Genomic DNA, 14688 nt, shown 5'->3' on the forward strand with positions numbered 1-14688 from the left:
TTTAATTATGAATGAAACCCAGATGTTCCTATGATTTCCAGAGGGGACTTCAGAGTGCAGCTGGGCTGAAAGCCACAATGGCTGGCATTGACCCTCTCTAGAGAAGAAGAGACTCTGTAGCAAAGATAAGATGGATGGATGGTAGGCCTGGCAGAGACTGAGGGACCCCTTTACCTGTCAGAGTCAAGCCAGACAAAAGGAACAATAGGCCCTGTCAAAGGATTTTGGCATAAGTAATAGCATAAACAGATCACAAGTACACTGGGGAAATGTCCATGTTCCACTATCCCCTCACCTCCATTGCCCACAGGTCTCACATACTAACTATTCATTAGGAGTTTGAATAAAACCTAAGTCAAATTTTCTCCACTCCTCAAATGTCTGGTCTTTGCTTTCTCTGGTCACCCTCCAAGGAAAACCTTGTTTCTATTTCCAGAGAAAACAAGAGCCATCAGACAGTAAAATGCAAATTGGATCATCTCTCTCCACTTACAATACCTGTCAATAATTTCTCATTGATTTTAGGATAGAGACTAAAATCCTGCAGCTCACAAAGCCTCCGTGATCAGGCTTTAACTCCCTGTGTGGTTTCAACTCCTGCCATTTCTCTCCTTTCTGCTTGACCTGTAGTTTAATGTTATTTCTACCACAGAGATTTTCAAAAATATGTTATTCCTTCTTTGAGGAACCATCTTTCCTTCCTATCTTAATCTAGTTAATATTTGTTTCTTAATATTTGTTTCTCAGAGCCCCATTCTTTTCAGGAGATGAGATCAAGCACCTTCTTGGATACTCTCAGAACATTCTGTTTTTTTCTTATAATGGCACACACTGAGTGAGTATATTTATTTCACATTGCTTAACCAATAGTCATAAAATAATCTCACTTGAATAAGTTCCAATGTGATCACATCTCTAACCTAAAATATTTTTATATTTTTCAAAGAAACAAAAAACAATCGATGTTTCTTGTCCTCAGCCAGTATCTAGTAAACTGTATCTTGTTTCTCTGTCATGTGTAATGTGTACTAAGGTACTGGGGGAAAAACATTCATGTAGCACCAGAGGAAAAACAGAAAAAAAGTATGAGGCATTTTATGACTTCTTAAGAACTGATAAGAATATATCTGGCTATATTGGAATTTGACATAAAAATGTTTTCCTTTTGGGAAGCTAAAATACATTTAAGTACTGAATTGAAGAATCACTAATATAGCTTATCATTTAATGTACATTTATAAGGGAAAATGTCTCAAAGATGTAATTATGTATTATTCTCACTAACCCTTAACTTTTCTCATATAAGATCACCATGAATCTTAGCTTGGAGTTTAAAGACAATCTTAGTAGCTGTCTTTGGCCTCCCTCAGCTGCCCAAATCCAGTGGCTGCTATAATAATGTCTTGGCCTTAGGAGATCTGTTTCAAATCCATATGAACTAATTAAAATGAAGCCCTATATTTGCCTTTCTGATAATCCTTGATGAGGCTGAGAGGTCAATGCTACCCTCTCCATTCTAATTTTAGTTCCCGTCTAGTGTTTCTTCTCCTTTGCAGAAAAGCATCCTCTTCTGCTGAGTACTTAAAGGCTTTTATTTTTTTCCACTTGGAAAAAGGCACTTTTCTGCTTTATTTATTTTTTTATTGTTTTATTTAAGAGAGAGTGGGAGAGAGAGAGAGAGAGAGAGAGAGAGAGAATTTTTTAATATTTATTTTTTAGTTCTCGGTGGACACAACATCTTTGTTTGTACGTGGTGCTGAGGGTCAAACCCGGGCCGCACGCATGCCAGGCTAGCGCGCTACCGCTTGAGCCACATCCCCAGTCCTCTGCTTTATTTTTTAAAAATATTTCCTCTCCTATCAGTTTTCTCCAGCAAGGAGGTGGATGGATTGAAAATACTAACAAAAATGAAAATAATTAGTTAGCTAGGGTGGTTGGCTTGCTTAGCAGGTATGATCAGAAGGTGCTAACTCACAAAATTTTTCAGAGATTTTGAGATCTTTCTATAAAGAGGGAACATTTATTACAACTTATTATTCTCATCTTCTTTTTTCCCAGGAATTCATAGTATGCCTTTCCAGGAGATATTCACTGAAGAACTCAGAACTCCTAAGTTACTCTTTATAGACTAAGTTTCTGTTTCTTAATCTTTTCAAACTGATACCTTCTACTTATGATGAACTTAAAATTATCATGTGGTCTCCTTCCACCCTGTAAAAATCATTCTCAACTATCTACTCAACATTACTACTTTTATGTCCAATAGTGATTCAAACTGAAATATCCAAAACTGACTTCTCCATCTTAATTAATATCAACTCCATCCTTCCAGTGATTCATAAGGGTCCCAAATTCTTGAATCACATATTGGTACCTTTTATTTTCTCATATCTTACATCCAAACCTAAAAAAAAAGGAGGCTCTACCTTTAAAATAGATCTAGATTTCCAGTACTTCTCACCACCTCTATTTAAACAATTAATAACTATTATGAGGATAAAAAGAATGCATTGGCAACTAAAATCTCTTATCAGATGGGCTTGCTAGTCATTCAAAAGGATCACATGAATTCAAATATCTAATAGACATCTGGAACTTAAATGAACTCCTAGTATTTTTTTTCCTATTTGCTAAATCTGCTCTTTCCATACTTTCTTGTATGTCATATGTTAAGAAGTCAATTCTTATAGTTATTCAGGACAAAAATCTTGAATGGATCCTTAATTCTCTTTTTTTCACATGTATCACATCTACTCCTCCTCCATAAATTCTTATTGTACCAACCTTAAAAATATTTCCATTATCCCTATTTCTCTCCACCTCCACAGCTTCATTTTTGAGCTTGGCTGTCCTCCTGTTGTCTTACTGTTAAGTTGTTAAGGCCTCCTGACTGGCCTTTCTGCTTCTACCCTATTCCTCTTCCCAGTCCATTCTCTACAAAACAGCCAGAGGAATCCTCATAAAATAGAAATAGATCATGTGATTCTTCTTCTGGAAGACCTGAATTGGACCCTCATTTCATTCCAAGTGAAAGCCAAAGTCCTTCAATGTCCTATTGGGTCTTACTTACATGATCTATCCCCACGTTCTTACCTACAAATATTCCCCATTTCAAAGAATAGCATGCAGATCTGGCTCATCTACTTAAGCTGGGAACTTTAGAACCTTCTTTCAACTCTTCTCCTCACCTGAGTACACTCAGTCAAACACCTCTACCTGTCAATTTATCCTTTCCTAGCATCTCTCAAAACCATGTACATCTTTCCATTGCTGGTGACATTGTTTCTTCATTTCAATCTACTTACTAATAATTAATACAAATCTTTGTAGTTAAATGCAAGCCTTTTTATATCATTCCCCAGCCTAATAATACCAAAGCTTTTCCTCTTTAACAACCTTTTTCGATGACAGATATCTTGAAGCTTTAATCACAATTTTGGATCCTTTTTAAAATGACCTGTTATAATAAATTCATTGGTTCACTTAGTGTTTTGTAGAATCAAATTCACTTGAAGGTTTATTAATCTTTGTTCTATTAAATGTCATTTTTAGATTAATTTTTTTCTGCAAAAAAATTATCACTTATAAAATGAACTGCAGGTGTATCAGTTAATATAATTATATGTTTAAGTCAAGAAAAGTTCAGTACCCAAAAATAAGAAGTGTAGGTTTACAGATAGCTCTTTTATCTTAAAATTATTATATATTTGAAATAATAATAGTAAAGAAAAATAAAAGTAAAACATTAAACAATAAGGATAATATTAAAGAATATTAGCTTTGATTGTTTACAAAGTGCATTCACATAGTGAATTTATTTGTGACTACAAATACCCAAAGAAATGGATATTATTTCCCCTTTTCAGAAGAGCAAATTGAAGATCAGAAAAGTTAAGATATTTGATGTAAAATACTGAGGAAATCAGTATTAGGATGGACTCAAATTCATTCTCTTTCTCTATGTACCATGTGCAATGTCTTCCATGAAGGTTCTTAAGTACAAAGTATAACCAATTATCTCTCTTCGAGATAATAAAATGCTACTTTTTCAAGGAGATAAATGTGTAGCTTAAAAATTTTACTTTTAAAATTTAAAGTTTTACTTTTTAACATATAAAACAAATAAGCCCAGTCCTTCCACATTATTACTAAATATTGGTCTATTATAAAATTTTTTATGAAATGTGAAAATGACATACAACATTAGAGAACCATAGTAATATGCTATTGGAAACTATTTCAACTGCTAAAAGGTTAGATTTTGGTTCTGTTTAAAAAAGTCAGACCTGATGACAATTTTTCACACATTGTGCATGGTGCCACTGAAGTCCCAGTAGCAGTAAAATGTGTGTTTATACCTTTTCTCTGGTGATTAATGTCAGAGTACAGAAAGGCATCAGGCCTTTGACACTAGACCGCTAACTTTTCTTGCTTTTAGTTAAAAAAAGAAGAGAAAATAAATAATATTTCTATCTACCTGAAAGAATTGCTGAAAAAAATGAAAAACTAAACTATTCAAAAAACATAGTGTTCCAACTGAAGTAAAGCCAAGAAAGATTTCCTAAAGGCAAGTATCAAAATACTTTTCATCCCTCCCACTTTAGAATTTTAAATCTGGAACTAGGCATTCAAATAAGTAATGAATGAATAATAATTATATAACTCAGGACCCTTTCCAGAGTCCATATTCCATTTTTCTTTACAAATCACATCCCACTTCTCCTCTATTATAAAATTGCATTTGGCACATAGCAGATAAATAATAAACTCCTTGAATGAATAGGCTTGATGTAGACTAGAAAGAATTATGGTAATATCACAATTGCTGCTACTACTACTAATAGTTATTACTATTTTTTGAGCATTAACTATGTCAGGTACTATGCTAATCACTTTACATGCATATCACATTTCAGTGTTATATCATAATCATATCATAATTCATTGTTAATGTAATTCTACAGATAAGAAAACTGGAACATAAAAAGGTCAAGTTTCATAGATGGGCAAGAGGTTCAGTCTCATTATTAGTAATCAGAGAAGTAGTCTAACTTCAATGCCTATGATGTGCCAGAGACCCATCTATTCAAGCTTGCATTCTAGAAAGACTAAAGAAGACAATATATAAGTAAAAAGGTAATTGATATTATCTTATATAACAAATAAGGCTATTGAAAAAATAAGACAGGAAGATTTCATAAAAGTGACAGAAAAATGGTTGAGAACATGAGCTCTTACACCAGGTTTAACACTCAGCTTGGCCTTTATTGTATTTCCTTATCTGCAGATAATAATCCCTAATTCATATAACAGTCATGAGAATTCAATGAGTTGATATAAATAAAGTACCTAAAATACTGCCTGACACTGAAGTACTTACTATTATTGTTATTCTTTTTGCTTCTTTGATATTACAATTATCATCATATTGGTAGCTTCTACTTGAGATAGGGTAGTCTGGAAAGGCCTCTATATGGAAAACATTCAAGCCAAAACATAAATGACACTCAGACACATGAAAATTTAAAGATAGAGACTGCAGATAGAAGGAACCAAAGTGCAAAAGCCCAGAGCCAGTTGTCTAGCAATGAAGGCCAGTATGGGCCTTGATTTTGCCAAAGGCAAAGTTAAAGGAACTAGTTGGGATCCAGATTAAATTGGGCTTTATGGCCATGGTAACAAGATGGATTTTATTCTAATTGAGTGGGAAGCCTTTGGCACATTTTAAGCATGGTAATCATGCATTTGATTTACATTTTATAAATATGATTCCGGCTGCCATGAAATATTGGATGATAATTTCCATGTAATATCAATTTCCACTAGTCATTACTTTTAAAATCTTGGCTTTTTTCCTCGGGTTAAACAATTCTTTGGTTAAATTTTTTGAATATTTGCATTAGTGCTTTAAAAAGTAGAGTCAGATCAAAGGACTTAAATACAAACAAATTTTGAACAAATATTACACAGAAAGCAAATACTGACCAGACTTTATGATACTAAATCCATATTAATCACATCTACTGGATTTAAAAATCATATCTTTTTGAAGGAAAGTAATTGAATAGTGTACCTACTGTAAATTAAACAGAAAGGGAAGAACTTCTTTGGCTCCTATTTCTCATATTCTGTCCCTTGACCTTACCATTTGGTTATTAGTTCCTTTGTCCCCAAAGCAAGGAAATATTGCAAATCTGATTGGGTTTAACCAGGCATGTTTTATTAGTGGATGTTGTTACTTTCCATAATCTTCCCCTTACCCCCATGCCCCTCCTCTCCAAGTACATCTTGGCTTATGCAGGTAGAAAATCCACCCTTGCCCACGTTGTCCAACTCAGTCTTGCCAGATATCCTTATTAAAGGTTCTAGCCTCATAACAGCTATCAACAAAGTCATATGTTAATTATTTGAAACTCCTGTGTGTAGAGGGGTAAATAGCAGTGGAAGAAGAACATTTGTAGGTCTTTAGCTACCATGTAATGTACCAACATTAAAGTATCATCTTTAATGTTTAACACTTGAAAGACCATTAACATATTAAAAAATAATATTATACCCACACTCTGACAAAAATCATAAAGCCCTACATTGCCACACGTGTATGTGAGCCAAAAGCACAATACAATTTGTAGGAAAACTTCTCTTAATTCCTATAGTTCATAAAGCATTTAATCTTAAAAGTTCAAAAATATAGCTGCAAAAAGTGAATTATTTCACCTGTATGGTCAGTTTCCTCATTCTTGACTTCTGTAGTTCCCACAGAAGAGGTGGGTGGGCTAACAGGAGGGCTGGTAGTAAAGCCTGTACACCCTGTTGATGTGTTGATTTCAAAATATTCTTGGTTGTGGTTCATTCGATGAAAATCCAGAGAAGACACAATAGATGTTCGTTGTTTAGGCTAAAATAAGCATGACAAAAATATTAACATGATTACATTCATTGTTAGCCCAATCTTCTCAACAATTTAATCTAAGTGATAATTTTTTCATTTAAATTATTTGAGTTCTCTACCTAAAGTATGATTATACTTTACAAAGATACTAAACAATCACTTTATGAATTATAATGAAAAGTTTGTTTAATGAAAAATATGGTACAGTTGATATAATAATTTAGAGTTTAATTGATTTTCCAAGAAGATGGTAAAAAAATATACTACACAGCATTTCTTTTAATGATCAATTTTGAAAGTCACAACTTTAAGTCACCTTTCATTCAACTAATATTTATTAAATATCTGGCATTTGTTAGACCCTGAGGACATAGAATCTAATAATAAAAGGACCCTTACAACATTGAAGTATAATTAAGGCACTTTCCTTTTTTCATTCTTATATAGTCCAAGAAATTGGTGGAATTAGATATCGTGCCCAAGAACCATATGCTGGAATTTAATCACCAGAATTAAGTAAAGTTATATGGGACATTTTCTAGGATCTAAGAATTTGCTTGGTATTTGTAGTGAACTTTGATTTTCTTTTTAAAGGATTTTACTTAATCCCCAAATAGCAAGAAAAGTCAATTTAAACATAAAAGTTAAAATCATGGAGCAATAGCAGATATAATCTATACTCTTTGTCAGTAATGGATTATTCCCTATAGCAGTTGTTTGTTTGTTTTTTTCCCACAGTTTCAATTACATTCACTTTTTTCCGGGCCTGTCTGAGCTTCTAACATTGTTCTTTGGAAAAACTGCAGTCTTTTTGGCTCTCAGATGTACATCCATTTCCCAAGAATTAATCCAAGTTTTACTTTTATTTTCTTCATGTGTATTACTGAAATACTGAATGTTTCTTATAATTATGAGACTAAACGTATGCTTCATAAAATAAAGGTTATTGTACTTCATTTTACTTAAAGCAAAATAAACTTTTATAAAAATAATTTTTTAGTTGTCAATGGACCTTTATTTTATTTATCTATATGTGGTGCTGAGAATCGAAGCCAGTGCCTCACACATGCTAGGCAAGTGTGCTACCACTGAGCCACAACCCCAGCCCCCCCCCAAATAAACTTTTGATTCATTAATGTTTTCTTTACCCTTAAATATCTATTTATTTAATCACTGCATTCTATATATTATTTCCTAAAAGATACTCATACACTGTCTCTTACAGTTCACCCTACAAGATACTCATTTACTCTATCTTCTACAGTTTTCCAAATAGATATCATTTAGTCTGTAATGTAAAATCATTATATAGAAAATATCTGCATCTTACAGCTTTTAGTATAAGATTTAAAATGATCACAAAATGCTTCATTCTTTTATCATTGCAACATATTTATGAAGGATGTTAAAAGGCATAAATTTTTTTACACAAGAGAGTGCAACTCATTTATTATTATGACACATCAACTCAGTAATAGAATTCAAATCAATACCCACACAAGACAGTTACTTTTGAAGTATATAAGATCAGAGTTTAATGTCAGGTTTCGTTTCTCATGAAATGTCTTTCTTGAGGCTACTGAATCTCAAATTCCCATTCAATGTTCTTCGCACTATGCTGTAAAATAGCAATTAAAGAGGCACAAGCTCTGATACTAGTTCTAATAGAAATATAGGCATGTCCATTATTCTAGGTTTTATTTTCTTGTGTTTTTGTATCATTTTATAGACAATGGACTACTTTTCTATAATGTTTCACCTATAAGTTTTATAAAAGTCAAGCCAACTGATATATACAATCTCCTTCCTTCTAAATGTTTCCTAAATACATGATTTTGAATGCCAAATACTCATAGTTCTAACTGCATTAAAAACAATTAACTATGTGATCATGAAGACAAACAACTTGGTTTTTTTGTTGTGTTAACTCTTTCTATTAATATTTTCTGAATGTATATTAAATTGCAGATTCCCATGCATGGTAAACACTGCAATTGCAATAAAAACCAAAGATTTCTCCTGTTCTCTCAGTTTATAAGCTTGAGATGGGAGGAAAAATGGTGCATGAGGGAAGAGGCAAGCAATTATGCTTCAGTAGAGTATACAGTATATGTAGTCATTGATAAGAACTACAATATGTGAAAGCGCAGAATATAAGGAAACCAAAAGGTGGGCCTCTGCTTTAGGGAGGGAATCAGAAAAGGCTTCTATGGAGAAGTGACTCAATTCATAGCTGAGTTGGATCTTCGTGAAGCAAAACTGGTAGGCTGATGAAAAAGGATGGGAAGAAGGAAAGTACAAAACAAAAAAGCAAATAGTTCAGTATGGCTATAGTGGAGAGCATGCAAAAGTAGTGGTGAGTTCAAGATGTGAAATATTGCAAGTTGCAGAGGTCAAATCATAAAGGGTTCTAAATGCCATGTTAAGGAGTTTTTCCTTTAGCCTAAATATTTTAAAGAACCACTGAATGATTTCCAAGCAAGCATATTTCATAATCAGATTAGTATATTATAAACTCACTTTAGAGAATGGATTGATCTGGGTTGGACCAGAGGAAGTGAAACTATTTAAGAAGATGTTATAGAATCCAAGACAAGATATTATAAAGTCCTTTAGAAAAGCAGTAGAATTAGGCTGAAGATAGCAGATGTTTTTAGGAGATGGTTAATGACATTAATTCTAGGACTTGGCATCTGATTAGGTGTGAAGGTTGATTCTAAGTAAGAGGTCTAGGGTGGCAGATCTCTCAACGTACACACCACTATGCTACATGAGATGTATGTTTGTATGCTATAGAGACCCAGTATAGATTGCTCAGTACATGTTAATGCTAGTCCACATATGTACCTGCCTTTGTTTGAGCAGAATGCTATGATCTTGTTCTGCAAATGATCTTGTTCTGACTGTTTCAAAGGAACGATCTGGAAAAAGGAAGAAAAGAAGGCTAAAAGAAAGTCCAAAGCCAGACCACTGAGCAGTGATCATTTGACTTCATTCTTCTTTGCATCTTTAGAACTGTCTATTGGTTTTCATTAGCCAGTTTAAGGAATATTAGGAGAAAGCAATGCCCAAGCTCACTGAGTATCTTAGGTGATGAAAAATTAGAATCCTGTACATGAGTCATGCTCTAAGTGAAGGATTCGCACACTATGGATTGTGGTCCAAATCTGGAATTCCTCCTATTTCTGAATATAAAATTTATTTGATCATAACTCTGCCCATTTTCCATTAATTTACTTTTTGTCTATGGCTTCTTTCACATTACATTGGCAGAATTAAGTAGTTGTGACAGAGAGGCCAAATTATTCATAATACTTAAAATACTTACTGTCTGGCTCTTTAGAACAAACATTTGGTAACTCTTATTCTAAGGAATCACTTTACATATCATTTTAGTGCTCAAAACAACTATCACCATAGTCTCCCTTTTATTTCACAACCTTATTTGCATTTTGGTTGGGCCATATGACCAATTGTGAACAATTAACTGTTTAGTACAAAAGAGATTTTTTATTCCTCTCCTACTGTCCAGATGATGTAGCTGTAAGTTGAAGGAAGGACATGTAACCCATTGGGCTTTATGAGAAATTAAAGTAAAACCCCTAATGTTAAGCCATTGAGATTCTGTGTTTGTCTGTTGTGGCAGCTAGCATGAATTACCCAAACTAGTGTAGAATGCAATGACTGAGAGAGGCCAAATGCTTTACTCAAGATTACATAAGTAGTTAAATCAGAAGGAAGGTTCATATATTCAAATCGCGAGAAAAGCAGATGGTGCGTCAAAACACAAAGGACAGAGGCAGAAGTTAAGAGTCATCTCTGGAGGACTAAAATAAAAGTAGTGGAAAAAAGATTAAAGAGATGGTAGGGATATTAAAACTGCAGATAAAAGAGGATGGGCCTAAAACATTTACTTACATTTTGATTTTTATACATTCTAATTTTTTAACTACTCAAATGGAATTCTGCAGAGCCATTAAGTAAATGAAAGCATTTTCACAAAGTCACTGAAATTATAAATGGAATTTGCTATGTTTGAATTTGTAAAAGGAATTGTGTTTATTGTAACTCCTCCTCTCTAAAACTAGTTCAGCACTCATGTCTCCTTTTTTCCGTAGGACTTGCAACCATACATATTAACAGGAGTCAGAAAACTACAATTCCTGATCCAAATCTAGCATCCAACTATTTTTTTAAAGCCCATGAACTAAAAAGGCTTTCACGTTTTAAATAGATGGGGAAAAGTCCATGGAAGAATTATATTATTGATGTGTGAAAACTGTATGAAAACCAAATTTTCTGTCCATAAATTAGTTTTTTATTGAGCCACAGCCATGCCCATACATTTATGCATTGTCCATGGCTGTTTTCCTGCTACAGCATCAGAGGTGAGTAGTTTCCACAAGGACCATAAAAATGACAAAGCCTAAACTATTATACCTTCAAATTCTTTTCAAGTAAAAATCTGTAACCCCTACATTAGAGTGACTAGAGAATGTCCCTGAAGAGCTGAAATTAAGCAGATATAGGAATGACGGCAAAGGATTCAGGTCCAGCTATGTAGAATTTTTGGAATCAGTGCAATATGAAAAGGTGGGGTTCCTTCCTCCAAAGGCAGGGGAAGAACACACACACACACATACACACACACACACACACACACACACACACACACACATGCATGATCTCTCCCTAGAGCTGTCATGGCATTATTGTTTGACACTTAATGAATTGCTCTCTCAGGCATGAGGACACTAACAACATGAGGACAGACCCTTGTGGGTACACAGGGGCTCTGCCCTGCGACTCCAGTGTACCCAACCTTAACCCTCCTCACACTCAGGGTCTCATTGCTAGGTGAGCACAGCTGAGTATGCAGGGGGCACCATGGTTGGGGCAGCAGGTGACCAAGAAATCTGCTCACTTCGGTAGGAAGATGGCAGGAAGTAGGATAGTAGATAAGCAACTACAGGCACATGTTCCAATTTCTCACAGATGTTCCTTAAAAATACAAATTCAAACACAATGCTACTAAGAATTTTTGACAAAATGCCCCATCCCAACTCAGTTTCCTTATCATTAACATCTTGCTTTAGTGTGGTATATTTGTTCAAATTGGTGAACTAATATTAATATTACATTACATTATTATTAACTAAAGTCCACAGCACATGTGAGAACTCAGCAAACTGTATGTTTAACTTAGTATAAGCCTTGAACTCATCCAAAAAATATTCTGTTTATTAAAAACAAACAAAAATAATAAAATAAAAACAAAAAAACTGAGGAAAATGACACAATAATAGAAAGTAGATTTAAAAATATATGACAGTAACACAAATAAGGCAAAAGGATTGTCAGCAAATGGTAAACTCTTTAAACAAAAAATTTAAATAATAATTTAAAAAATTATTTTAGGCCAAAGAGCACTAAACCCAAGCAGAGGGTACTTCTGAGTACAGGAGCCACTGAAACTGTACTGGTTCCATACTCATAAAACCAGACCCATCTTAGTTAGATATTATTTTAAAAACCTTATATTCTATGGAAAAATCCTTAATAAAATATTGGTATATTGGTAAACTATGCTCAAAAGCACATTAAGAATATACTACTACATTACCAAGTAGGTTTCAACCCAGGGATGCAAGATTGGTTCAATATACGCAGATCAATAAATGCAATTCAACACAAAAACAGAATTAAGAACAAGGCTCATATGATCATCTCAATGATGTAGAAAAAGCCTTCAATAAAATCCAGCACCCATCATGTTCAAAACACAGAAAAAAACAAGGGATAAAAGAAATTTACCTCAACATTGTAAAGAAAATATGGCTATATATGACAAACTCAAGACCAAATCACACCCAAAAGAGAAAAACTGAAAGCATTTCCTCTAAAATCAGGAAAAAGACAAGGATGTCCACTGTCTTATTCAACATAGTTAGTGAAATTCTAGTCAGAGCAATCAGGCAAGAAAAGGAAAAACAGTTCAAATGATCTCTACTCTCTGATGATGTGATCCTGTATCTAGAAAACCAAACCAAACAAACAAGCAAACAAATAACAACAACAAAACTCCACCAGAAGATTTTTAGAGCTCAGAAATGAATTCAACAAATAGGATATAAGACAAGCATCCATAAATTAATTACTTTTCTATGCTGCAATAATGAGTCTGCTGAGAAATCAGGAAAACTATCCCATTCAAGATAGTCTCAACAACAACAAAGAGGAAAAAAAACTAGAAAATAAAGCTAAACAAGGAAGTAAAAAACTTTCACAATGAAAATTATAGAACACTGAATAAAAAAATTGAAGAAGACCCTTTGAAAATGGAAAGACCTCACATGCTCTTAAACAGACATAATTAATATAGTCTAAATGATCATACTATCAAAAGCATTATACAGATTCAATGCAATCTTCACTGAAAAACCAATGACATTCTTCACAGAACTAGAAAAAAAAAGAGTCCTAAAATTCATTTGGAAGAATAAGTGACCCACAACAGTCAAAATAATCCTGTGCAAGAAGATTGATGCTGGAGGCATCACAATCCTTGATATTAAATTATACTACAGACTTATAGAAACACAAACAGCAGGGTACCAGCACCAAAACAGACATGCAAACCAATGGAATAGAAGACACAGAGACAAATCCACATGGATAAAGTCATCTCATACTTGACAAAGGAGCCAAAAACCAACCATGGAGAAAAGATAGCAAAACCGTATATCCATATGGAGAAGAATGAAACTTGATTCCTAGCTCTCAACCTAAATAAAAGTCAACTCAAAATGGGTCAAAGACCTAGGAATTAGATCAGAAACTCTGCAACTGCTAGAGAAAATGTAGGCTGAACACTTCAACACACTGGCACAGGAATAAACTTCCTTAACACTCTTAAAGCATGAGAAATGAAACCGCGAATCAATAAGTGGGATGGCATAAAATTAGAAAGCTTCAACATAGCAAAAGAAACAATGAAGAACATGAAGAGAGAGCCTATAGAATAGAAGATCTTTGCCACCAGCTCCTCAGAAAGGGAATTAATATTCAGAATATATAAAGAAATCAAAAAACTTAACACTAAAAACCCAAAAAACAAACAATCCAACCAATAAATGGCAAAGAACTAAGCAGACATTTCTCATAAGAAGAAATATAAATGGCCAACAAATACATGAAAAATTCAATATCCCTGGCAATCAGGAAAACACAAATCAAAAGTACATTGAGATTCCATTTTACTCCAATTATAATGGCAATCATCAAGAATACAAATAATAATAAATACTAAGGAGGGTGGGGGGAAAGATAACATTCATACATTGTTGGTGGAACTTCAAGTTAATACAACCACTTTGGAAGTCAGTAAGGAGATTCCTCAAAAGACTAGAAATGGAACCACCATATCCCACAATGCTATCCCACTCCTTGATATTAATCCAGAAGAGCTAAAATCTGCATACTATAGTGATATAGGCATATCAATGTTTATAGCAGCACAATATCAAAGTTATGAAACCAGCCCAGGTCCCTCTCAACAAATTAATGGATTAAGAAAATATGGTATGTATACACAATGAAGTTTTACTCAGCCTCAAAGAAGAATGAAATTATGCCATTTGCTTGTAAATAGATGAATCTGCTAAGAACATTATGCTAAGTGAAATAAGCCAGACTCAGAAACTCAAGGGTCAAATGTTTTATATGTAAAAGCCAGAGCAAAGTACAGGGAAAATGAGGTATATTTATAAATATACCACAATGAATTCCACTTAATA

The 14688-nt window shown here is 33.8% G+C and overlaps 1 protein-coding gene across 6 annotated transcripts in view; it reads right to left on the minus strand.

Moving 5' to 3' along the window:
* Positions 1–14688, minus strand: part of Anks1b (ankyrin repeat and sterile alpha motif domain containing 1B) — a 1098518-nt gene that overhangs the window by 589740 nt on the left and 494090 nt on the right. For all 6 annotated transcript variants that reach the window (XM_076854981.2, XM_076854978.2, XM_076854982.2 and 3 more), the window contains exon 12: positions 6718–6898. In XM_076854981.2, coding sequence (XP_076711096.2) covers positions 6718–6898 — 181 coding nt within the window. The remainder of the gene's footprint in view (positions 1–6717; positions 6899–14688) is intronic.

This window comes from Callospermophilus lateralis, chromosome 4 (assembly GCF_048772815.1).
Source record: "Callospermophilus lateralis isolate mCalLat2 chromosome 4, mCalLat2.hap1, whole genome shotgun sequence".
NCBI lineage: Eukaryota > Metazoa > Chordata > Mammalia > Rodentia > Sciuridae > Callospermophilus > Callospermophilus lateralis.